Source organism: Mustela lutreola, chromosome 7, assembly GCF_030435805.1.
Source record: "Mustela lutreola isolate mMusLut2 chromosome 7, mMusLut2.pri, whole genome shotgun sequence".
NCBI lineage: Eukaryota > Metazoa > Chordata > Mammalia > Carnivora > Mustelidae > Mustela > Mustela lutreola.
In genome coordinates, this window is record NC_081296.1 from 90611901 (window position 1) to 90636419 (window position 24519).

Below are 24519 nucleotides of genomic sequence, written 5' to 3' on the forward strand. Positions count from 1 at the left end.
TGCCAAGCAGTTCTGCAGCAACTGTAGGTTACCCTACAAGGGAAGGGAGAATAAATTATGAAGCTCAAAGAGCTTGGAAGAATTGTACTGAAAAAATATACAGCACTAGAAATCACGTAACTTTAAATTTATTACGGCAACAAAATTTTGGTAACAAGGTACTCATTACACAGAAGTAACTTTTTTTAAAAAAGATTTTATTTTTATAAAAGATTTTATTTATTTATTATGTATTTGAGAAGGACAGTGAGAGAGGATTGCAAGCAGGGGGAGTGGGAGAGAGAAAAGCAGGCTCCCACTGAGCAGGGACCCCAATGCGGGGCTCGATCCCAGGACCCTGGGATCATGACCTGAGCCGAAGGCAGACGTCCAATGACTGAGATACCCAGACACCCCCAAAAATAACTGTTTAAAGACATAAAACAGTATACTCTGTTTCATGTACAGTTTTTCCACATACCAGATTCTTCAGTAATTTTCCATCTAGACCAATAATATTGTTTTGAATTGCCTGGCATGACCTAATGAGAGATAAAATATGCTCTCTGTGTCCAAGTTAAACTACTGATATTTATTTAGAGAGAGAGCAGGGCGAGGGGCAGAGGGAGAGAGAATCTCAAGCAGAGTCCCTGCTGAGCACAAAGCCCCGCGTGGGGGTTGATGTCATTGACCTGAGATCATGGCCTGAGCCAAAACCAAGAGTCAAACATTCAACCAAGCCACCCAGGTGTCCCTGAACATTCCTGACAGTAAGATAGGTTCTTATCACTCTTCTTTGGCCATTAAAATATGTGTACTATATTATATATATAATTAATATAATGTATATTTTAATGACTAAAATGGTAAGTTATAGCAATTTTTATAAAAATTTTAATAAGGGGCTGCCTGCATGGCTCAGCTGGCTAAGCGACCAACTGCTGAGCTTGGCTCAGTCATGATCTTGCAGCTGTGACATCAAGCCCTGCACTGGGCTCATGCTGGGTGTGGAGCCTGCTTAAGATTCTCTCTTTTCTGGGGCGCCTGGGTGGCTCAGTGGGTTAAGCCGCTGCCTTCGGCTCAGGTCATGATCTCAGGGTCCTGGGATCGAGTCCCACATGGGGCTTTCTGCTCAGCAGGGAGCCTGCTTCCCGCTCTCTCTCTCTCTCTGCCAGTCTCTCTACCTACCTGTGATCTCTCTCTGTCAAATAAATAAATAAAATCTTAAAAAAAAAAAAAATTCTCTCTCTCCTTTTTCCTCCACCCTTCCAGACCCTCATGATCTCCCTCTCTCTCAAGAGAAAAAAAAGTAAAAATAAAGTAGTAAGATCATATACAAATGTATTCTATAAAATGCAAACCTGTGTAGCATCTGTAAAACATGTGAAATGGCCCCCAAATTCAGATATGTATAAACATCAACTCATAAATGGGGGAGAAGGAAAACTTCCTTAGAGTTACATCAACTCATAATGGGGGAGAAGGAAAACTTCCTTAGAGTAGAAAGCCAACTAAAATGTGTACAATGATGGAATTAGAAACTGATCACCATTTGGCCACCATCATAAAAACTGACTCAGGCAAAAGTCAGGATGGATGCTAAAAATAATATAAGACTGAAATGCTAATACTGTGGTCATTAGGTACATGCTATAGAACACTTAAATTTCTGCTAATTAAAATGAAATAAAAACAGTTTGAGCTTCTGTTGCACTACGCACATTTCAACCAACTGAGCCACCCAGGCGTCCCTAGTACGCACATTTCAAGCATTTGGCAGCCACATGTGGCTAGTGATTACCATACTGGAAGTGCTGATTATAGAGTATTTCCATTATCACACAAAATTCTATGGGACACTGCCCGTTAAGTGATGGCTATTTAACTTACATAGTCCCAAGCCAAGTATCTCACCACAAAATACTTGTTAATTTCAAATTATAAAACAGTAACTTTGCCTCTGAGAAACCTGCAGACATCATTTTATTTACTTATTTTTAAAAAAATATTTTATTTGGGGCACCTGGGTGGCTAAGTGGGTTAAGCCTATGCCTTTGGCTCAGGTCATGATCTCAGGGTCCTGGGATGGAGCCCCATATCGGGCTCTCTGCTCAGCAGGGAGCCTGCTTCCACCCCCTCTTCTCTGACTGCCTCTCTGCCTACTTGTGAGCTCTGTCAAATAAATAAAATCTCTAAAAAATATATTTTATTTATTTGACAGAGAGACAGAGAGCGCACAAACTGGGGGAGCTGGAGAGGGAGCAGCAACTCCCTACTGAGCAGGGAACCCAACACAGGGTTGGCTCCTTGCTTGGCGGAGAGTCTGCTTCTCCCTCTCTAGCTCCCCCTGCTTGTGTTACCTCTCTCGATCTCTGTTATAAATAAGTAAAATCTTAAAATAAAATAAAATAAAATAAAATAAAATAAAATAAAATGTAGTTGGGAGGCCAGAAGGGGAGCCCTCAGATCCTACCACTGATTGCAGACTTTGTAGACCCATCAGGAAGAGAAGTGAAGTGAAGTACCTTGCATTCTTTTTCTTTATTTTTTCTTAGTACCTTGTATTCTCAACAGGAAGAAACCCACGTTACTACCCCAGCAAGAGAAAGTAAGGTTGTCTCCTTGTCCAGCAATGGCCCCCACAAGGCAAGACTGTCACAGCTAAGCCAGTGAAAAGTCACGGCACTTCCAACTCACAGTTTACTTTAGTGGACTTTTGGTTCGAAACAGCCTTTCCCAACTCCCCCCTCCTATCTATAAAAGAGCATTCCTGTCCTTTGTTCTCTGCACTTGCCTGCGGCTTTTGCTATAGCTTGCTCGTCCTGAATTGTAGTAACTGTTATCCCCAAATAAACCCATTTTGCATCAGATAAAATGTGCTTTGAAGGCTGGCAACTTTTAAACATAACATTGCTGAAGGAAACTCCAAAATTCATTCTCCCCCATTTGGAAGCCCATCCATTTGCTGAACTCTGATTCCACAGAAACAGTCCATTTGAATAAATTATGTATGGTGGAAATGTTGATAGTCATTCTGTCATAAATAAATGTTTATTTTCTTTGTACCTTTCTGTATTTGCTATGATAAAAAAATGCACAAAAGTTTTACCACGCCTGTACTGTGTTTTGAGGCGCTGTACACCGGTTTGGAGGGTTTTCCTTCGTTTTCATATTCAAACTGACTAGCCTTTTCTCCCATACCAAGCCACCATACCAGCAGTTTCTCTACCCTGTGGACTGACTCTCACCCCTGCCCTCCCCAGAGCCCATCTGTTTTTCACCTTCTTTTCTTTCTCCTTCACCCACAAACTGCTCCTGGAATAACTCAGCTTCCAGAGGTTCTGCCCAGCCCCTGCCAGAAAGACGTGGGCCAAGAACCCCGAGGTTACTGTGACTGCTGGTCCAGGAATGTCACAAATACCTAGGATTCATTTGTTTCAGTGTCTTCCTGTCTCTTCTGCGGGGCCAGGAACTCCTTAAATGCTGGCTCTGTGTGGCCTGCCCTATGGCCCCTGGCAAAGGGAGGTACTTACTATGGTTAAACTTAATTATAACATTCTTTCTGAGGGACATATTGACACGGGTTCTTTTTTTTTTTTTAAGATTTTATTTGACAGACACAGATCACAAGTAGAGAGGCAGGCAGAGAGAGAGAGAAGCAGGCCCCCTGCCGAGCAGAGAACCCGATGTGGGGCTCCATCCCAGAACTCTGGGATCATGACCTGAGCTGAAGGCAGAGGATTTAACCCACTGAGCCACCCAGGCACCCCATACTGACAAGTTTCTTATTAGACCATGAATTCTGAGAGCAGAGGTCCCAATGGGCTGGTCTTCCTGCAACCCAGCCCACTGTGGGCACAGTGCAGTGGGAGGTGAGTGAATGGCTTGGTGAATGACTGGCTCACTTGAAATGAAGGGATAACTTAAGTGAACATTCAGAAGGTAAAAACAAAAAAACTCCACAAAAGGGGCGTCTGGGTGGCTCAGTGGGTTGAGCCACTCCTTTCGGCTCAGGTCATAATCTCAGGGTCCTCTGATTGAGTCCTGCCTCTGGCTCTATGCTCAGCAGGTAGCCTGCTTCCCTCTCTCTCTGCCTGCTTCTCTGCCTACTTGTGATCGTTGTCTGTCAAGTAAACAAATAAAATATTTAAAAAACAAAACAACTCACAAAAACATGGGACAGTTTCTTGAAAACCTGTCATTCTTTTCTCATAAATTAAAAGGTTTTTCAGGGGGCACCTGGGTAGCTCAGTGGGTTAAGTAAGCCTCTGCCTTTGGCTCAGGTCATGATCTCAGGGTCATGGGATCGAGCCCCACATGGAGCCCCACATCGGGATCTCTGCTCAGCAGGGAGCCTGCTCCCTCCCCCCTCTGCCTGCCTCTCTGCCTGCTTGTGATCTTTCTCTCTGCCAAAGAAATTCAATAAATAAATAAATAAATAATCTGAATACAGAGAACACGTTTCAGAAAGGATTTGAAAAGTACAAAATCTGGAAATTAGAGGTTGACATCAATCTATAGTAGCAGTCAGCAAATTTTTTCTGTAAAGGGCTAACTATGTACTAAACATTTTAGACTTTGAGGGGCGCCTAGGTGGCTCATTAGGTTAAGCATCTGCCTTTGGCTCACAGGTCATGATCCCAGGATATTGGGATTGAGCCCCGTGTTGGGCTCCCTGCACAGCGGGGAGCCTGCTTCTCTCTCTTCCCACTCACTCTCTCTCTCAAATAAAATATTTTAAAAAAAACAAAAAAAATTTTATTTTTATTTTTATATTTTAAAGATTTTATTTATTTACTTGACAGAGATCACAAGTAGGCAGAAAGGCAGGCAGAGAGAGAGAAGGAAGCAGGCTCCCCCCGGAGCAGAGAGCCCGATTCGGGGCTTGATCCCAGGACCCTGGGATCATGACCTGAGCTGAAGGCAGAGGCTTTAACCCACTGAGCCACCCAGGCACCCCCCAAAACCATTTTAGACTTTGAGAGACATTTGCTCTCTGTTTTAACTATTCAACTTCGCTATAGTAGTAGTATAAAAGCAATCATAGACAAAGCATAAATGAATGAGCTTGGTTGTATCCTAATAAAACTTTACTTATAAATTAAATATAAATTTCATAAAATTATCACATGTCATGATATTCCTTTGCTTAAAATAATGACTTAAAAATTAGACTGCCAAGGGGCGCCCCCCCACCCCCGCCCTGCCTGCCTCTCTGCTTACTTGTGATCTCTGTCAAATAAATAAATAAAATCTTAAAGAAAAAAAAAAAAAGGCTGCCAAAATAATTAAAAACAACAACAACAAAACATGAATGCCACTCCTGAGTCACAGGCTTTATAAAAGTATGTTGTAATTTGCCAACCCCTCCTTAATTTATTAACAAAATCCCTGATAGTTTATAACCTCTTTAAAAAGAACAAAAATAGGGGCGCCTGGGTGGCTCAATGGGTTAAAGCCTCTGCCTTCGGCTTGGGTCATGATTCCAGGGTCCTGGGATTGAGCCCCGCATCGGGCTCTCTGCTCTGTGGGAGCCTGCTTTTCCCTCTCTCTCTCTGCCTACTTGTGATCACTGTCTGTCAAATAAGTAAGTAAAATCTTTAAAAGAAAAAACAACAAAAAACAAAGAAACAAAAATTGTGAACATTAGAAACCAATACATGTAGAGTAAGAATAAACCATGCCAGATTTATCAAAACACGTTCTTCCTCTTTTTCTTTCTTTCTTTTTTCTTTTTAAGATTTTATTTATTTGACAGATAAAAAGAGAGCATTAGCAGGCAGAGCAGCAGACAGAGCAACAGGGAGAAGCAGGCTCTCCACTGAGCAGGGAGCCCAACGTGGGGCTTGATCTCACAACCCTCTCTCTCCCCCTTCTTTTCCCCCTCCCTCTCTCTCCCTTTCTCTCTCTCTGTCCCTCCCTCCCTCCTTCCTTCCTAGTAGGCTCCATCATTGCAGGGCTTCAACTCATGACCCTGAGGTCAAGGCCTGAGCTGAAATCAAGAATCAGATACAACCCACTGAGCCACCCAGGTGCTCCCTGATCAATCCTTTAAATTAAAATTTAGATAAGGACACAAAAGGGAAATTCATACAAATTACGAATGTCTATCACTTGGGAGTAATAACCACTCTAATAGTCAAGTACCATATGATCGAACTGAAGTTTCCCAAAGATACCACACTAGGCTAAAACTAGCAAGCTAAAATTTAATAGACATAAACATGATTACAATTACATTTCAAAAATTAAATGCTCAATAACTAAAGAAGTTGTAGAAACTTGTTGCACGACAATGTGGATATACTTAACAATGCTGAACTGCACACTTAAAAATGGTTAAGATGGTAAATTTTATGTGTTTTATACCACAAAAAAAAGAAAAAAAAGGACTAAAAAAAAAAAAAAAAAAAAAAAAGAAAGAAACACACAACTGGCTGGAGCTTAACAAAAGACTTTGAGCGACACCTGGGTGGCTCAGTCAGTTAAGCCTCTGCCTTTGGCTCCGGTCAGGATCCCAGGGTCCTGGGATCGAGTCCTGCATCAGGCTCCTTGCTCAGCAGGGAGTCTGCTTCTCCCTCTGCCTGAAGCCCGATACTTGTGCTCGCTGACAACTAAATAAATAAAATCTTTAAAAAAACAGAAAAGACTTTGAAGAAGAAGAGAAGGTGTGACTATAGGCCAAATCAAGCTGGTATGAGATGGACCTTAAACCCTTGTAACACATAAAGCACACTGTAAGAAGAAATGTGCACAATAATCAGCCTGTGTACAGAAGTGATTCTATTTCCTAGTGTAATATACATTTTAAAAGATTTTATTTATTTATTTGACAGAGATCACAAGTAGGCAGAAAGGCAGGCAGAGATGGGGGGGAAGCAGGCTCCCTGCTGAGCAGAGAGCCCAATTTGAGGCTTGATCCCGGGACCCTGGGATCATGACCTGAGCCGAAGGCAGAGGCTTTAACCCACTGAACCACCCAGGAGGGCCTCCAGTGCAATATTTTAAAGCAGCAATGACAGGAGGACAATAACATAAAAAGCTTATTGAAATGTAGGAGATAAAATGTGGTATCCCAAAACTCTTGGTACAGTTTTAAACTTTTTAATGACTTTCAAAGGGTAAATGCTATAAACATATCAAAAAATAAACACTTAAAAGTTGATTTAAATTTATTATAGTTTGAGGAATTTTGAATATGCTTTTAGTTTTCCGTCCCTCTGACTGAAGACAGCATTATGTTAAGTAAATTAAGTTTTGCATTGGTCTCCAGGCTTAATATGGAGTCCACTTAGGATTCTCTCTCCCTCCCAATCGTGTTCTCTCTCTATCTGTAAAATAATAAATAAATCTCTTTTCTTTTGTTTGTTTTTTAAGGATAAAGGTTGGTCCAAACCTTACAATAATTTTAAAACTTGAGAATCTTAGGGGCACCTAGGTGGCTCAGTGGTTTAAGCTTCTGCCTTCAGCTCAGGTCATGGTCTCAGGGTCCTAGGATGGAGCCCCACACTGGGCTCTCTGCTCAGCAGGGAGCCTGCTTCCCTTCCTCTCTCTCTGCCTGCCTCTCTACCAACTTGTGATCTCTGCCTGTGACATAAATAATATCTTAAAAAAAATTATAATCCAGCTGTAATTAATTCTAATTCAGGAATATTTCTTACAGTATGTCTGTAGAAGGAAACTGTCATTAAAGAATCATTATCATTCCATAATGGATTCATTTCCTTCTTCTTCTTCTTTTTTTTTTTTTAAGTAATCTCCATGCCCAACATGGGGCTCAAACTCATGAACCTGAGATCAAGATTCACATACTCTCCCAACTAAACCAGCCAGGTACCACATAACGGACTCATTTCTAAATTATAAGTCACTTAAATTATTAAACCTTTAATATGACAATACCTTTGCATGCTTCAGTTCTAACTCTGCCAGTTCCACTAAATTTTTTCTGAATGCAGCAACTCTTCTTGTCTTAAAATCTATAAGTTCTGTGAACAAAAGAAATTAGGATTAACTATTTAACTCATATAATAGTTTAAAGTATACCTTATGATTAAAGGGTAAGGTTAACAGTACCTTGTTTTGCAGATTCAGATATTTTTTCAAATTTCTGACAACATAATTGTTGGGAGGTTTCAGCCTGCAGAACATCTTTATTTTTTGCTCTTGCTTTATCCAGTGCTTTATTAGCATTTTCATAATCCACTAGTGACCTAGATCTTCGATAGAGGAGATCCTATAAAATAGAATGCTTCACAGTAATATATGCTGCATGTTTCTAATAGTTACTCGCACCACCATCATCAGAGCAAACACTTAAACCATGAATACCACACATGCCAGCTACTCTTCTCAACTGTTTTTATAACAGCTTTACTGTGATAAATTCACATACATATAACTCATTCAAAGTGCCAATTCAACAGTTTTTAGCATGCTCACAGAATTAACCATTACTACAATCAATTTTAAAACAATTTTGTCACCCAAAAGGAAACCCCATATTCATCAGCAGTCATTCTTCACTTCCTGTCCTGCACCCCTCACCCCCCACCACTAATTTGCTGTCTCTATACATTTGCCTATTCTGGACATTTCATTTAAAAAAAAAAAAAAAAGATGGAATCATATAATATGTGGCCTTTTCTGTCTGGCTTTCTTTACTTAGCATAAAGTTTCAAGTTCATTCATGTTTCTGTGTGAACCAGTACTTCATTCCTTTTATTGCTAAATAACATATCCTTGTATGGAAATACCACACTGATTTATCTACTTATCAATCTAGAAGACATCTGGTTTGTTTCCACATTTTGCCCATTATGAATAATGCTGTTTTGAACATGTTTTCCTTTCTCTTTCATATCTCATTACTTAGGAGTGGAATTGCTGGGTCACTTGGTAATTCTATGCTGAACCTTTTGAGAAATTGCCAGACTAGCAGCTGCACCACTTTACACTCCAATGACTCTTCATGAGGGTTCTAATTTGTACACATCCTTGGCAACACTTATCTGTCCTCTTGATTAAAGCCACCTAGTGGGTGTGATATGATATCTCATTGTGGTTTTGTTTTGTTAGTAAAGATTTTATTTTTTAAGTAATCTCTACACCCAATGTGGGGCTCAAACTTACAACCTCAAGATCAAGAGTTGCATGTTCTACCTATTAAGCCAGCCAGGTATCCCTCGCTGTGGTTTTGATTTGCATTTCCCTGATAGCTAATGTCATTGAGCATCTTTTTACTAATTCACTGGCTGGCTGTATGTTTTCTTTGGAGAAAGGATTATTCAAGTCCTTTGCCTATTTTTTAATTGGGCTATTTGTCTTCTTACTGAGTATTAAGAGTTCTTCGTATTTTCTGGATACCAGTTGCTTAATTAGGGACTTGTATGATTTGCAAATATTTTCTCCCCGTCCATGGGTTGTCTTTCCACTTTTCTTCATGGTGTATTTTAACACACACAAGTTTTCAATTTTAATAAAGTTCATCCAATTTATTATTTTTCCTTTGGTTCCTGTGCTCCTGGTGTCATATCCAAGAAACCAATGTCCAATCAGAAGTCACAAGATTAACATTTGTTTTTTTCTAAAAGTATTACCGTTGTTGTTTAGGTCTTTGATCAATTTTTTTTTTTTTTAAAGATTTGATTTACTTATTTGACAGAGAGCACAAGTAGGCAGAGAGGCAGTCAGAGAGAGAGGGGGAAGCAGGCTCCCCACTGAGCAGAGAGCCTGATGCGGGGCTCAATCCCAGGACCCTGAGATCATGACCTGAGCCGAAGGCAGACGCTTAACCCACTGAACCACCCAGGTACTGCAAGTCTTTGATCAATTTTGAGCACATTTTTATACATAGTATGAGGAAGGTCTAGCTTTATTTTTATGTGACTACTCAGATGATACAGTACCATTTATTGAAAAGTCTATTCTTTTCCCCCCAAAACTGTCTTAGGACCTTTGTTAAGAATCAATTGATTGGGTGCCTGCATGGCTCAGTTGGTTTACCCTTGCCTCAGGTCATGATCCTGGGGTCCTGGGATTGAGCCCCACATAGGGTTCCCTGCTCAAGTCTGTTTCTCCCTCTCAATCTGCCCCATCCCCCAGTTTGTGCTCATATGTGCTCTGTGTTAAGTAAATAAATAAATAAGAAGTCATCAATGTGAAAAGGCCCTACTATATGACACTCTGGAAGAGGCTAATCTATGGAGATGTAAAAAAAAAAAAAATCAACATTAAAAAATTAAGGGGAAAGAGGACAAATAGATGGAGTGGAGAGGAGTTTTGGGGCAGTGAAAACTATTCTGTATGATACTTATAATGGCAGATAAGCATCATTACACATTTCTCCAAACAAAAAAGAATATGTAACACTAAGAGTGAGCTCTAGTGTAAACCATGATCTTTATTGTTTCGCTTCTTTTACTCAACAAAATTATTCTGAGATTCATCCATATTGTTGCAGGTTTCCACGGTTCATTCCTTTTTACCGCTGAGTAGGATTCCACTGTATATACACACCACAATTTCTTTATCCATTTAGCTGTTGGTGGACATTTGGGCTGTTGCAGTTTTTGGCTATTACAAATAAAGCTGTTGTGAACATCTGTGGGAACACATACTCTCAAATACCCAGGATTAGAATGACTGGACCACAGATGTATGTTTAATTTTTTAAGAAACTATAAAACTTTTCCAAAATATTGTATCATATTCCAACTAACAGGGTATGAAAGTTCTAGTTGCTATAATTTTTGTCAGAATTTTTCATTTTAGGGGTGCCTGGTTGGTTCAGTTGTTAAGTGTCTGCCTTCAGCTCAGGTGATGACCCCAGGGTCCTGGGATCGAGCCCCATATCAGGCTCCCTGCTCAGCGGGAAGTCTGCTTCTCCTTTCCCTCTGCTGCTCCCCCTGCTTATGATCGCTCTCCATTAAATAAATAAATAAAATCTTAAAAAAAAAAAAAAGAATTTTTCATTTTAGCCACATTCTCATTAAGGTGCACCTGTGGTGAGGGACGTTTGGGTGGCTCAGTTGGTTGGGCAGGCCTTTGGCTCAGGTCATGATCTCAGGGTCCATCATGAGCCCATCATGAGGCTTCACGATCAGTGGGGAGTCTGCCTGAGGATTCTCTCTTCCACTGCTCCCCCAACATATGCACACACATGCTTTCTCTAAAATAAATACACAAATCTTAAAACAAGAAAAAAAAAGGTGTGTGGTTTACCCCCAGCTGTTTAATAAATATTTAATATCTTTTAAACAGCTATTTACTTATTACTTACTATACTCAAGAATAGTTAGCATGCAATGTTACATTAGTTTCAGGTATGCAACAGTGATCTGACCACTCTATGCTATGCTGTGCTCACCGCATGTGTTAATGCCCATCTGACATCATACACTGCTATTATACTATCATTGATTCCTATATTCCCTCTGCTGTATGTAGTTTTAATTTTTGCAATTAAATTTCAATTCCTTCTTGTGGTCACTAAAAAGTCTGGATTTACTCTTATTTATTTTTTATTTTTGAACATTTTATTTATTTATTTTTAAAGATTTTGTTTGTCAGAGAGAGAGAGCGAGCGAGCGAGCGCGTGCACGCACAAGCAGGCAGAGTAGCAGACAGAGGTGGAGAGAGAAGCAGGTTCCCTGCAGGGCATGGAGCCCAATGCAGGACTCGATCCCAGGACCCTGGGATCATGGCCTGAGGCAAAGGCAGCAGCTTAACCGACTAAACCACCCAGGCATCCCTGGATTTACTTTTAAAGCCATGTTCTAAAAAGTTATATATTAACAACTATAATATTATAATAAAATAATGAATTTAGTCTTTATTTTATTTATTTTTTTAAAGATTTTATTTATTTATTTGAGAGAGAGACAGTGAGAGAGAACATGAGCAAGGAGAAGGTCAGAGGGAGAAGCCGACTTCCCATGGAGCTGGGAGCCCGATGTGGGACTCGATCCTGGGACTCCAGGATCATGACCTGAGCTGAAGGCAGTCGTCCAACCAACTGAGCCACCCAGGCGCCCTGAATTTAGTCTTTAACGTGAGTAATTCATTTTATCCCGATCCACCCCAATGTAAATGGTTTGTAAGACACAATCTGGTAAAATAATTTGATGTGGACAGTATATTTGCACATAAGTCCTCAAAGTTAGAAAGATTATTTATAACTTGTTTATTTATTTAATTAATTCTCTCTCTCTCTCTCTTTTTTTTAAGATTTTATTTATTTGAGAGAGAGACACAGCGAGAGGGAACACAAGCAGGGGGAGTGGGAGAGGGAGAAGCTGGCTTCCTGCTGATTAGGGAGCTGGATGCCCACAGGGCTTGATCCCAGGACCCTGAGATCATGACCCCAGCCGAAGGCAGACCCATAACAACTGAGCCACTCAGGCACCCCTTAAGAAATCTCTTCACTTTGCATGATGATTGCACTCACGATCTCGAGATCAAGAATCATATGCTCTTCCAACTGAGCCAACCAGGCACTCCTATAATTTTTTTTAAGTAAGCTCTATGCCCAACACGGGGCTTGAACTCAAGACCCTGAGATCAAGAGCTACATGATCGGCCAGCCAAGTGCCCCAAGGGTTATTTATAACTTGATAAGGAATGAAAAACTGGTATTCAAAGCACCACTGATCACATGGAAATTTTTTGTACAATATATCAATTCATAAATTAATACTGAATTGAGAATGTCTTTTTTCCCCCAAGACTTTATTTATTCAACAGAGAGAGAGTATAAGCAGGGGGAGTGGCAGGGAGAGGAAAAATCAGGCTCCCGCTAAGCAGAGATCTCATCGTGGAGCTCAATCCCAGGACCTGAGCTGAAAGCAAGACACCCAACCTACTTAGCCACCCAGGCGCCCCAGCCTCTTTTGTTTTTTTCTTTAAGATTTTATTTATTTATGTGTGAGAGAGTAAGAGAGTATAAGCAGGGGGAGCAGCAGAGGGAGAGGAAGCAGCAGGTTCCCGCTGAGCAGGGAGCCTCACGTGGACCTTGATTCCAGGACCCCGGGATGATGACCTGAGCTGAACAAAGGCAGATGCTTAACTGACTGAGCCACCCAGGCACCCTGAATTAAGAATATCTGAGCCACTAAGTTTTTAGTGCTTTTTCAGATGTTTCTGTTAAACATTTTTTTGGATTAGTTAAGAGTTTCAGTCTTGCACATAGACAGACTTCCAAAAGGAAATTTGAGTTGCCTTAAAATAAAACATACCCTGGTTTTATAGTTCTCTCACTCACAACAAAGGACTTAAGGAGTCCTTTAGCTATACAGACTGTTATTTAGGGATTTTACTTTTTGTTTTGTAGGCATCTTACCCAAATGAATATACCAAATTCATTAAAACAAAGTTTAAGATTATACTATATCAGAAGTTTATAGAATAAACTTTAATGTGGGGATCCTTAACCAACAATTTGTAAAAGGATAGCAAAAAATTCACACTTGAAAATCTAATTTAAAATCAAGAGATAATCATTAACAATCTTAAGTCTAACAACCTATAAGGCTTTTGGTAAAGAGATGGCTTTTTGTAAAATAGTCCATTTTAAAAAACAATGAACAATTAAATTACCTTAGCAGCTTGAGATTCCCTTAAGTAATATTTTAAAAGGTCGGAAAGTTTGAGGTCTTCATCAGCAGACACTCGTGCTTCTATTTTCTGGAAAAGGGGGGAAAAATCCAGCATTTAATTAGCAGTTATATTCTACAGCCAATGTTTTCTTTAATTACTCTAAAAAAATTAAAGTTAAAAATAACTATAGTATCCATTATCCATTCCTATTTAACCTAAACTTCCCTGCTTTCTCCTTTCTACTAGCCTATTACTTTACTTCAGGACTCTGACAAAAAATGAACAGAAAAAAGGATGAAATCAAATGAGATTAGTGAATTTATGGAAGAACTCTATATCTGACCCAAGTTCTTGGCAATAATGAGTTTCAGCATCATCTTTCAGCATCATTTATATTTCTTTCTTGTTACATCATTTCAGTGATAAAGGATGGGTGTCCTGGGTGGCTGAGTCTCTTGACTCTTGATTTTGGCTTAGGTCATGATCTCAGGGTCACTGAGACTGAGCCCATGCTGGGCTCCATGATGCGTGTGCAGCCTGTTTAAGATTCTCTTCCGGGGCGCCTGGGTGGCTCAGTGGGCTAAAGCCTCTGCCTTCAGTTCAGGTCATGATCCCAGGGTCTCGGGATCGAACCTCGCATCGGACTCTCTTTAGCGGGGAGCCTGCTTCCCCCCTCTCTCTGTCTGCCTCTCTGCCTACTTGTGATCTCTGTCAAATAAATAAATTAAAAAATATATATATTCTCTCTTCCTCTCTCTCTGCCCCTCCCCCTAAAAAAAAAGTGAAGGAAGACTAGGAAATTCTAATCAATCTTCCTACTAATAACAACCAGAAAACAGTCAAAATATTAACAAAATGTGCCTGAAGACATGAAAGAGTAATAAACAGATGTGGTTAGTTTGAAATGGGATAAAATGTGAAGCAGCCGTGTTAGACTAAAAAGATTAAACTATTCAATTCAGTTTGGAGACAGAAAATAAAAAAAAGATGTGTTTGTCAATCAAATACAAAATAGGGACCTTGTTTGAACCCTAACTCAAATGAACTCCACTGTAAAAAGCCATCTGCATCTATATACTCAATATTTGATGATATTAAGGGGAAATCATTGATTATTATATTGACTATATTAAATTCTTTTTAAAGTGTTTTATTTGAGATAAGGAGAGAGAGAGAACTTGAGTGGTGAGGAAGGGTAATGCAGAGAGCCCAATGCAGGGCTTGATCCCAGGACCGTGGGATCATGACCCGAGCCAAAGGCAGAAGCTTTAACCCACTGAGCCACCCAGGCGCCCCAGGTGTACTAGTCTTTTTTAAAAAATATTTTATTTATTCATCTGAGAGAGAGAGAGAAAGGGCGTGCATGAGTGGAGGAGAAACGCAGAGGGAGAGGGAGCAGCAGACTCCTCACTGAGCAGTGAGCCTGATGTGGGGCTCAGTCCTGAGATCATGACCCAAGCCAAAGGCAGATGCTTAATTGACTGAGCCACAATAATTTTTTAATATATTTCATATATAAAATATGAAAATAAAATTAACCTCTTTCTGTAAGTCTGAAATTACTGCTGAAATAAAGTTAAAATTTAAAAACCCTACACATCTAGCAGAATAACTAAAATAAAAAAGATAACATGTATCGTAAACTTGTGTAGCAACCCACTGCTCACATTTATTCTGGTGGGAATATAAACTGGTACAATCACTTTGGGGAAACAGTTTGGCACTATCTACAAAAGCTTTTCACATGGGGACCCTATGACCCCTAATTCTCCCCCTGGATATACACAATGGAAATACACCCAATGGAAATACACACTTATTTTCAGCTGAAGATATGCAAGAATGGTCTTAGAAGTACTATTTGTAAACAGCCACAAACTACAAACTGTCCAGATTCCTCCCAACAGCAGAACAGATGAGTAAGTTCAGGTATATTCTTTCTTTCTTTTTTTTTTTTTTTTTAATGTATTTATTTGACAGAGAGAGATCACAAGCAGGTAGGCAGAGAGAGAGGGAGAGAGAGAGAGAGGGGGAAGCAGGCTCCCTGCTCAATGGGGAGCCTGCTTCCTCCTCTCTCTCTCTCTACCTGCCTCTCCATCTACTTGTGATCTCTCTCTGTCAAATAAATAAATAAAATCTTTAAAAAAAAAAAAAAAGGAAAGCTATACGGCAAGAAGAATGAATGAACTATACAAACATGCAACAACAGTGATGAATCTAGGGTACATAGTGTTGAGTGAATGAAACCAGACATAAAAGAATACATACTGCATAAAGCATTTATATAAAATATGAAAATAAAATTAACCTCTGCTGTTAGAAGCTAAGAGAGTGCCACCCTTGAGGGAGGGGGTAACTCTCAAAAAGCAGCTGAATAGGGTAAGTTATCTGGGTTGCTGGTAAGAATTTATTTCCTTTTTTTTTTTTTTAAGATTTTATTTATTTATTGGAGAGGGAGAGACAATGAGAGAGGAAATAGGGGGAGTGGGAGAGGGAGAAGCAGGCTTCCCGCTGAGTAGGAAGCCCAATGTGGGGCTCGATCCCAGGACTCTGGGATCATGACCTGAGCTGAAGGCAGACACTTAACAACTGAGCCACCAAGGCACCCCAAGAATTCTATTTTTTTTTTTTTTAAAGATTTTATTTATTTATTTGACAGAGAGAAAGATCACAAGTAGGCAGAGGGGCAGGCAGAGAGAAAGAGGAGGAAGCAGGCTCCCTGCTGAACAGAGAGCCTGATGCGAGGCTCAATACCAGGACCCTGAGATCATGACCTGAGCCGAAGGCAGCGGCTTAAACCACTGAGCCACCCAGGCGCCCCGAGAATTCTATTTCTTGATCTGGGTGTTCATTATACGGGTGTGTGAAATCTGTAAAATTGTCACAAGCTGTATACTTCTGGTATGTGCTCTTTCCTGTGTGTATGGTATACTTCAATATAAAGAAAAAAACTTGAAGCTTCTCAAGAAATATTCCTGGGTGCCTGGATGGCTCAGTGGGTTAAAGGCTCTGCCTTCCGCTCAGGTCATGATCCCAGTGTCCTGGGATCAAGCCCCGCATCGGGCTCTCTGCTCAACAGGGAGCCTGCTTTCCCTTCTCTCTCTGCCTGCTTCTCTGCCTGTTTCTTTGACTACCTGTGATCTCTGTCTGTCAAATAAATAAATAAAATATTTAAGACAAAAAAAACCAAAAACCAAAAATCAGTGACTTGTTTATAAAAAAGAAAGAAAGAAATACTCCTTTATAATAGAGAAATAAACTTGGAAACTTTTTTTTTTTTAAGAGTTTATTTATTTATTTGACAGACAGAGATCATAAGTAGGCAGAGAGGCAGGCAGTGGCCTCTGAAGGCAGAGGCTTTAACCCACTGGGCCACCCAGGTGCCCCAAACTTTGAAACTTTTTAATCTAACAGATAAATGCACAAAGTATATTCAAAATTGAGTTAGGTGAATTTAGATAAATGGATTTATATAAACCCAGGTAACATGTTAGTTGGATGTTGGGTGCTTTTAAATATGGCTCCTCTCCTATTAAGAAGTAGAGTATTTATCCTCTCCCCTTGAATCTGGGCCCTAAGACTTACTGACCAATACAGAAGTAAGGCTGTGCCAGTTTCCACGCCTTAATGAAACTAGAAATTTCTGTTTCCTATCTTTTGGAATGCTTGCTTTTGGAACCTAGCCACCATATTGTGAGGAAGCCTAAGCCACTCCATGGATAAGCACCATGTAGATGTTTTAGCCAATAGCCTATGCTGAAGTCTCAGCTGAGAGCCAGCATCACCCCCCAGACATCTGAAAGAGCCTTCAGCTCATTCCAGTCCCTAGCCTTCATATGTTCCCTGTTGAGGCCCCAGACATCATGGAGCAGAGGTAAGCCTGCTCCGTCTTTTCTGAATTCTTGACCTAAATACTTCATTAGCATAATAAAAGTTGTTGTTTTAAGCTCCCGATTTTAGGATGGTTTGTTACACAGCAAAAAAACCAGACCACCACAAAAACACTAAAAGAAATAAAGATTGTTGTGGCTACAGCAGTGTGCCACCTAGATCTCCTTCAAGAGCAACTGCTTGCTGCAAGGATCATATATGGTTCAGAGTCCCAACGACAATCTCTCTAGATCCAAAACAATATGCATCCCAAGGTTCTGATGCATCCTCCCCTGTACCCAATGCACAGGGGCAGCAGTGCCAGCCTGTCCTGCCTGACACAGCAGTCCCTCTAATAAGCCACTTGGGCTCACCTGGACAAAACTTTCTTAGAACTACGCTACGATCTGAAACTCTTCCAACCTAGTCCCCTCTTCCTCTGCCCTCTCCTTTCACAGGTATAGACCTGCATTTTGGTCTAAAGGCACTTCATGTCTATCGGCTCCTTCCTCTTTGTTCTTCCCAATAATCTCCTGCACATCAAAATCCTTTTGACATCTACTTGCACATCTACTGACACATAAAGCTATATTGTGATAAATCCCTGTTCTTTTGATGTAAACACACAGAAATCAATGATATTTTCCCAGAAAATGCTCATTGGTACAAATAACCAAAGCAGAATAATGGACCCCAGTATAACAACATTTATGTATGTAATGACTCTTTCCTCTGTAAGACAATGTCTCCTTTCCTTTCCTTGTCTTCACTATACATTATTCAATTGACAAAGTCACGCTGAACTCAGATTTCTACAATGGACTAGCCACCTCCACTCTCAGTTAAGTACCTTTAAACTCCCCCCCCCCGCTTTTTTAAAAAAGATTTTATTATTTATTTGAGAAGAGAGAGAGAGAAATAAAGAGCATGAGGGAGAAGCAGGCTCCCCACTAAGCAGTGAGCTCAATGTGGGACTCGATCCTGGGACTCCAGGATCATGACCTGAGCCAAAGGCAGTCATTTAACCAACTGAGCCACCCAGGCACCCAATAAACTTCTAATAAATATTTTCACTATTCTATCAACTTTATCAAAGTGTTTAAATATTACTACATCTAAGATTGACCCCTGAAAATCAAGACTATGTCAACATTATTACTATGAATTATACCTTTCTACAATTGCCTATTTGTCTTGTACTGATACAAATCATTTTTATTTTTTAATTTTTTGAAAGATTTTATTTATTTATTTAAGAGAGAGTGAGAGAGAGAGAGCACACAAGTGGGGAGGGCCAGAGAGTGGGAGAAGCAGAATCCCCACTGATCGCAAAGCCCAACACCAGGCTCAATCCTGGGACTCCAGGATCATGACCTGAGTTTGAAGGCAGATGCTTAAGCTACTGAACCACCATCAGGTGCTCTGATACAATTCATTTTTAAGCCAGTGTCACGTGGGATCAAAAACAGTATTATCTTGGTAAAATCGTAATGAATCTAACACCTTCTTCTAGTTTACCCAGCCCCAGAAAAAGATCATTCTTCATAAAAATAAATGCTGTTTCATAATGAATATGTTCTCTGATCAAGAATATGAACTTTTATACAAATGCCAGAAGGCCATAACCAAAAAATGAATTTCCTGAAATAAAAAATCAAATTTTCAAATCTAAATCTGTCTCTTCATCCTTCTGAAGTATAGCTTATCTTTCTCAATAAAGTTAAATACAACCACAACAGGTAACACATTACTATACGCAAGGATTGAGACTCCCAAGGGTTAATTTATAGTACTTACTCTTGTTTTATCAAACAGTTCTGAAACTTTGAGAAAAAACCTGGAAGGGAAAAATATTTCATCAGAAGTCAGCTTTGAAATGATTTTTCATTTCAAATGTTCAGAGCATATGCCCCTAAAACTGTATTAACAATGAACTTTCTTATTTCATTACAATAATATTTAATGGTCTTATTCACTGCAGACTTCATTTAGTTCAACACCTCTGTACTTTCATCCATATGACAGATTACTTGAAAACTGTTGTTACAAAAAAATCTTCCCATTTCAAGGTAACAGTCTTAGCCATACTTTTATTTATTTAGTATGTGCTTAAAATAAAAAAAACTATTTATTTATTTGAGAGAAAGAGAGAGATCACAAGTAGGCAGAGAGGCAGGTAGAGGGGGAGGGGGAAGCAGGTTCCCCTCTGAGCAGAGAGCCTGATGTGGGGCTCGACCCCAGTACCCTGAGATCATGACCTGAGCAGAAGGCAGAGGCTTAACCCACTGAGCCACTCAGGCGCCTCATATTTAGTATGTACTTTTAAAAGTAATCTCTATACCCAATGTGGTACTTGAACTCAAAACCCCAAGATCAAGAATCACATGTTCCACTGACTAGGCCAGCCAGGCACTCTAAGCCATACATTTAAATCAAAAAACTTTTTCCTTATATTCTTTAGCAATATGCCACATAATATTAAATAAAGCCTGTATCTTCTAATTGCTATAGAAGTACAGAACAATCAGATCCAAAGAGGCTGACTTCAAAGGAAAACACTAAAGTTGGAGCAGCTCTTGAAGTTACCTGATACTTATGTGTTAAACATCTTCAAGCAGAGCTGCTTTGTTTTAGGAAATAACAGAAATGAATAACCAATTTCTATCTCAGAATTCACTTTAACTAAACAGCCTCTCAAATGCTGACACCAACTAAAAAAAAATCCCGATGCCAAACTATTAAAAGGGTATTCTGTGAAATAATATGTATTTACTGGCGATGTTATAAATGGATTGGGGTAAGTACTACTAAAAGCTAAAACACTATTTTATGAACTTTGTTTTACCAAAAAGAACTTGCTTTGACAGGTTTATGTCCAATAATTCACAGCAAGGTTGACTTTTTTTTCTTATTAAAGTGTTAGAGACTAACTCTTTGGGAAGGTAGCATGTTAATGTAGTAAGTTATATACAGTATCCTGTTTTGCTGAAAAACTTGGATTTTACATGTCTACTAAGACAGGATATACTAGAAAAAAGTTCAAGGATGTGCTTTAGAAAAAGGCATAAACTGTGAAAATAGTTTTGCCACTTAAAATTGAAAAAAAAAGTTCGGATTATTTTTTAGTGAGGAGTTGGATTTAAACAATATTATAGGAGCAACTAAAATTAACTATGGTTAGATTAATGTGAAACACTAGTATAAAGTAAATAAAGGACAGCTACATAAGCAAATATCCAGAAAGCATTTCTATATTAACATGTATGATACTTTCCCAACAGGTTACCCTAGGACTGCCCTAAGATTCATTAAACTTATAAACTAGAATAGCCAGCCTCTTCAAAAAGTATAAACTGACAGCACCACATTTTACTTTAAAAGTCAATCTGGTTTCAAAGAAATACACACATATATATAGTATATTCTAATTCTAAAATGTTTATTTATAATAAACTTCATCAAAACCTAAGAACATTTTGATATAAATTCTGTCTCCTTCTTCCTCACATGCATAAATCAGCCAATTTTCATCAAATAAAACTTTGTAAATGTTGAAATTGTATACATTAAAGTCAATTTTTACTTTTCATATTTAAAAAAGAGAGAAATGGTAGAGAAAATATGACACTGAACCACGTTTGGAAGAAGTGCCTCATTATTGATGTATTTTAAAGAAGATATTCTAAATGCCTCTTGGTTAGGAAATATTCTGTGTGTTCAGGCTACTAATGAAATTTTTGCTTTATTTATTTTAAATCAGAATCCTTACTTGCATATATCTGTAGAATCCTGAGTTCCTAAAGCATATAATGAAGAACCAATTCTATTGTAATCATCTGCAGCACCTATGGGAAAAATTTTTAGAATTTAATATATTTATTCACTGATTCAAAAATATTTATTGAGCACCTACTTGGCAAACAATGTGAATGTAAATAACCCAAGTCTGGTGAAGGAAATGACAACAGCTATAATATAATTTGATGAATATTATATAGGAACAGACTACTTTGGGAGCAGGGGAAACAGATGATTCCACCTGAATAAGTTAGGGAAGGATTTACAAACACTACTGAGTGAGTCAGAACTTATAGGATAAGCAAACCTTTACCAGGCAAAATGGAGGGGACAGCATGGATAAAGGTCAATGAGACATAAAAGGGTATAGTATATTTAGACAGCCGTCCAGGAAGAAGGTCCTTTAGAGTACAGAAGAGAATGGATAGAGCTGAAGGTGGAAAAATAAACTTGAAGTATTTTGAGGGGAAAAACAGGCTTTTGTAAGACATGATAAAGTTTGGATTTGGTATTTTAAGAATGGGTATTAATAAACATTTTAAAATAACATTTAAAAATAGCCACTAAGGATTTTTAAATAAAAGTTCTTTTGCCTCAAATTAAGACTAGAAATGGAGACACAGAAGGCAGAGGAACCACCTACAAATTTGTTGTGGCAGATACTGATGGTCAGGATCAAGTGAGCAAGAAGAGTGACAGCAGAGAATGACAAAGTTGGAAGATATTTAGGAAACCTAATAGGCAGGATTTACAAACAAGAGACCTGAGGTAGGAGGGAAATTTAAGGAGCTTGGGAAGCTAGATGAATGGTGGTAGCACCATTATCCTTGGGTGCTAGGAAGCTAAGCATTCAACTTTAGCACTTTTCCCAGGGCTCACCCCATATGACAATTTGTTAAAAAAAGATTACTCATTTCAGAAAAAGGATGGTATAGTGCAACAGTTAATTAAGAGCACGGAACTGGAACCCAATTTACCAGCTATATGACCTTGACCTTATCACTTAGCCTGTGTATGCCTTACTTTCCTCATCTGTAAATGGGGATAATAATGGTACCAGCTCTGTGCGATCACCTGGACTAAATGAATTAATGAATGTTATTATACAGGCACACAGCAAGTACAGTATTATACAAATGTTTGCTATTATTAACAAAATCCCAGACATGTCTACTTTGTATGGAAATTCCCACTTACACCAATAGTATTTTTTATAAGGTTTAATGTGTTTATTCTCTTAAAAGAACAGTAATCCTTACACTGTACTTTCTTATGCTGTACAAAGTTACATTCAACAGACAAGACTGAAATTTGGTGACTCTATTTACTTTTTAAAATTATTTAAAAAAAAATTATTCAAAATAGGGCACCTGGGTGGCTCAGTTGGTTCAGCAACTGCCTTCAGCTTAGGTCCTGATCCTGGAGTCCTGGGATGAGTCCCATATCTTTCCCTGCTCAGCAGGGGGTCTGCTCTTCCCTCTGACCTTCCCCCCTCATGCTTACTCTCTCATTCTTTCTGTCCCAAATAAATAAGTAAAATCTTTTAAAAAATTCAAAACAAGTTGATTTTGATATCTTTCATAAGAATCTTTTTTTTGAAGTGGGCTCCATGCTTAAACTTACAGAAGAGTTGCATGCTCTACTCAACTGAGCCAGTCAGATGTCCCCATAAAGACACTGTGAATACAAACTTCAGACTCTGAATGGTAACTTCTACATGTGAGATTGTTCACTATTATCCTAAAAGTTAAGTTATAAAAAAAATAACACTTAAAAATCATGTAAAGGTTGGTTTACTGAGGCAGGAATCAAATTGATTTGTGTTCTGACAAGGTTGTCCACTCTCACCTCTGTGTTCAACATAGTACTAGAAGTCCTAGCAACAGCAATCAGACAACAAAAGAAATAAAAGATATTCAAATTGGCAAAGAAGAAGTCAAACTTTCTCTCTTTGCAGATGACATGATACTTTCTATGGAAAACCCAATAGACTCCACTCCCAAACTACTAGAACTCATACAGCAATTCAGTGATGTGGCAGGATACAAAATCGATGCACAGAAATCAGTTGCTTTCTTATACACTAACAATGAAAATACAGAAAGGGAAATTAGAGAATCAGTTCTATTTACTATAGCACCAAGAACCATAAGATACCTGGGAATAAACCTAACCAAAGAGGTAAAGGATCTGTACTCGAGGAACTACAGAACACTCATGAAAGAAACTCCAGAAGACACAAAAAGATGGAAAAGCATTCCATGCTCATGGATTGGAAGAAAAAACATTATTAAAATGTCTATATTGCCTAGAGCAATCTATACTTTCAATGCCATCCTGGTCAAAATTCCACTGGTATTTTTCAAAGAGCTGGAACAAACGATCCTAAAATCTGTATGGAACCAAAAGAGACACTGAATTGCTAAGGAAATGTTGAAAAAGAAAAACAAAACAGGGGCACCACATTGCCTGATTTCAAGCTTTACTCCAATCAATTCTTGGCCGTTTGGCTAAGACCAAGTGTCAAGCTTTACTGCAAAGCTGTGATCACCAAGACAGCATGGTACTGGCACAAACACAGACACACAGACCAGTGGAACAGAGTAGAGAGCCCAGATATGGACCCTCAACTCTATGGTCAAATAATCTTTGACAAAGAAGGAAAAAATTTACAGTGGAAAAAAGTCTCTTCAATAAATGGTGCTGGGAAAATCGGACAGCTATGTATAGAAGAATGAAACTCGACCATTCTCTTACACCATACACAAAGATAAACTTGAAATGGATAAAAGACCTCAATGTGAGGCAGGAATTCAACAAAATCCTACAAAATTCCTCAAAAACAAGAGGTTACATAGGCAGTAACCTCTTCGAAATCAGCCACAGCAACTTCTTTCAAGACATGTCTGCAAAGGAATAAAAGCAAAAATGAACTTTTGGGACTTCATCAAGATCAAAAGTTTCTGCACAGCAAAGGAAACAGTCAATAAAACAAAGAGGTAACCCATGGAATGGGACAAGATATTTGCAAATGACACTACAGACAAAGGGCAGATATCCAAGATCTATAAAGAACGCCTCAAACTCAACACACACAAAACAGATAATTACATCAAAAAATGGGCAGAAGACATGGCTAACAGACACATAAAAAAATATTCATCAGCATTAGCCATCAGGGAGATTCAAATCAAAACCACACTGAAATACCACCTTGCACCAGTTAGAATAGCCAAAATCAACAAGACAGTAAACAACATGTGTTGGAGAGGATGT

At 39.0% G+C, this 24519-nt stretch overlaps 1 protein-coding gene across 1 annotated transcript in view; it reads right to left on the bottom strand.

Moving 5' to 3' along the window:
• SNX6 (sorting nexin 6) overlaps window positions 1-24519 on the bottom strand; it is a 62148-nt gene that overhangs the window by 1640 nt on the left and 35989 nt on the right. The window contains exons 9-14 of the mRNA XM_059183422.1: window positions 21215-21290; window positions 19243-19282; window positions 13576-13662; window positions 8056-8215; window positions 7882-7967; window positions 4-33 (exon numbers count right to left, since the gene is read on the bottom strand). Of these exons, the coding sequence (XP_059039405.1) occupies window positions 4-33; window positions 7882-7967; window positions 8056-8215; window positions 13576-13662; window positions 19243-19282; window positions 21215-21290 (479 nt within the window). The remainder of the gene's footprint in view (window positions 1-3; window positions 34-7881; window positions 7968-8055; window positions 8216-13575; window positions 13663-19242; window positions 19283-21214; window positions 21291-24519) is intronic.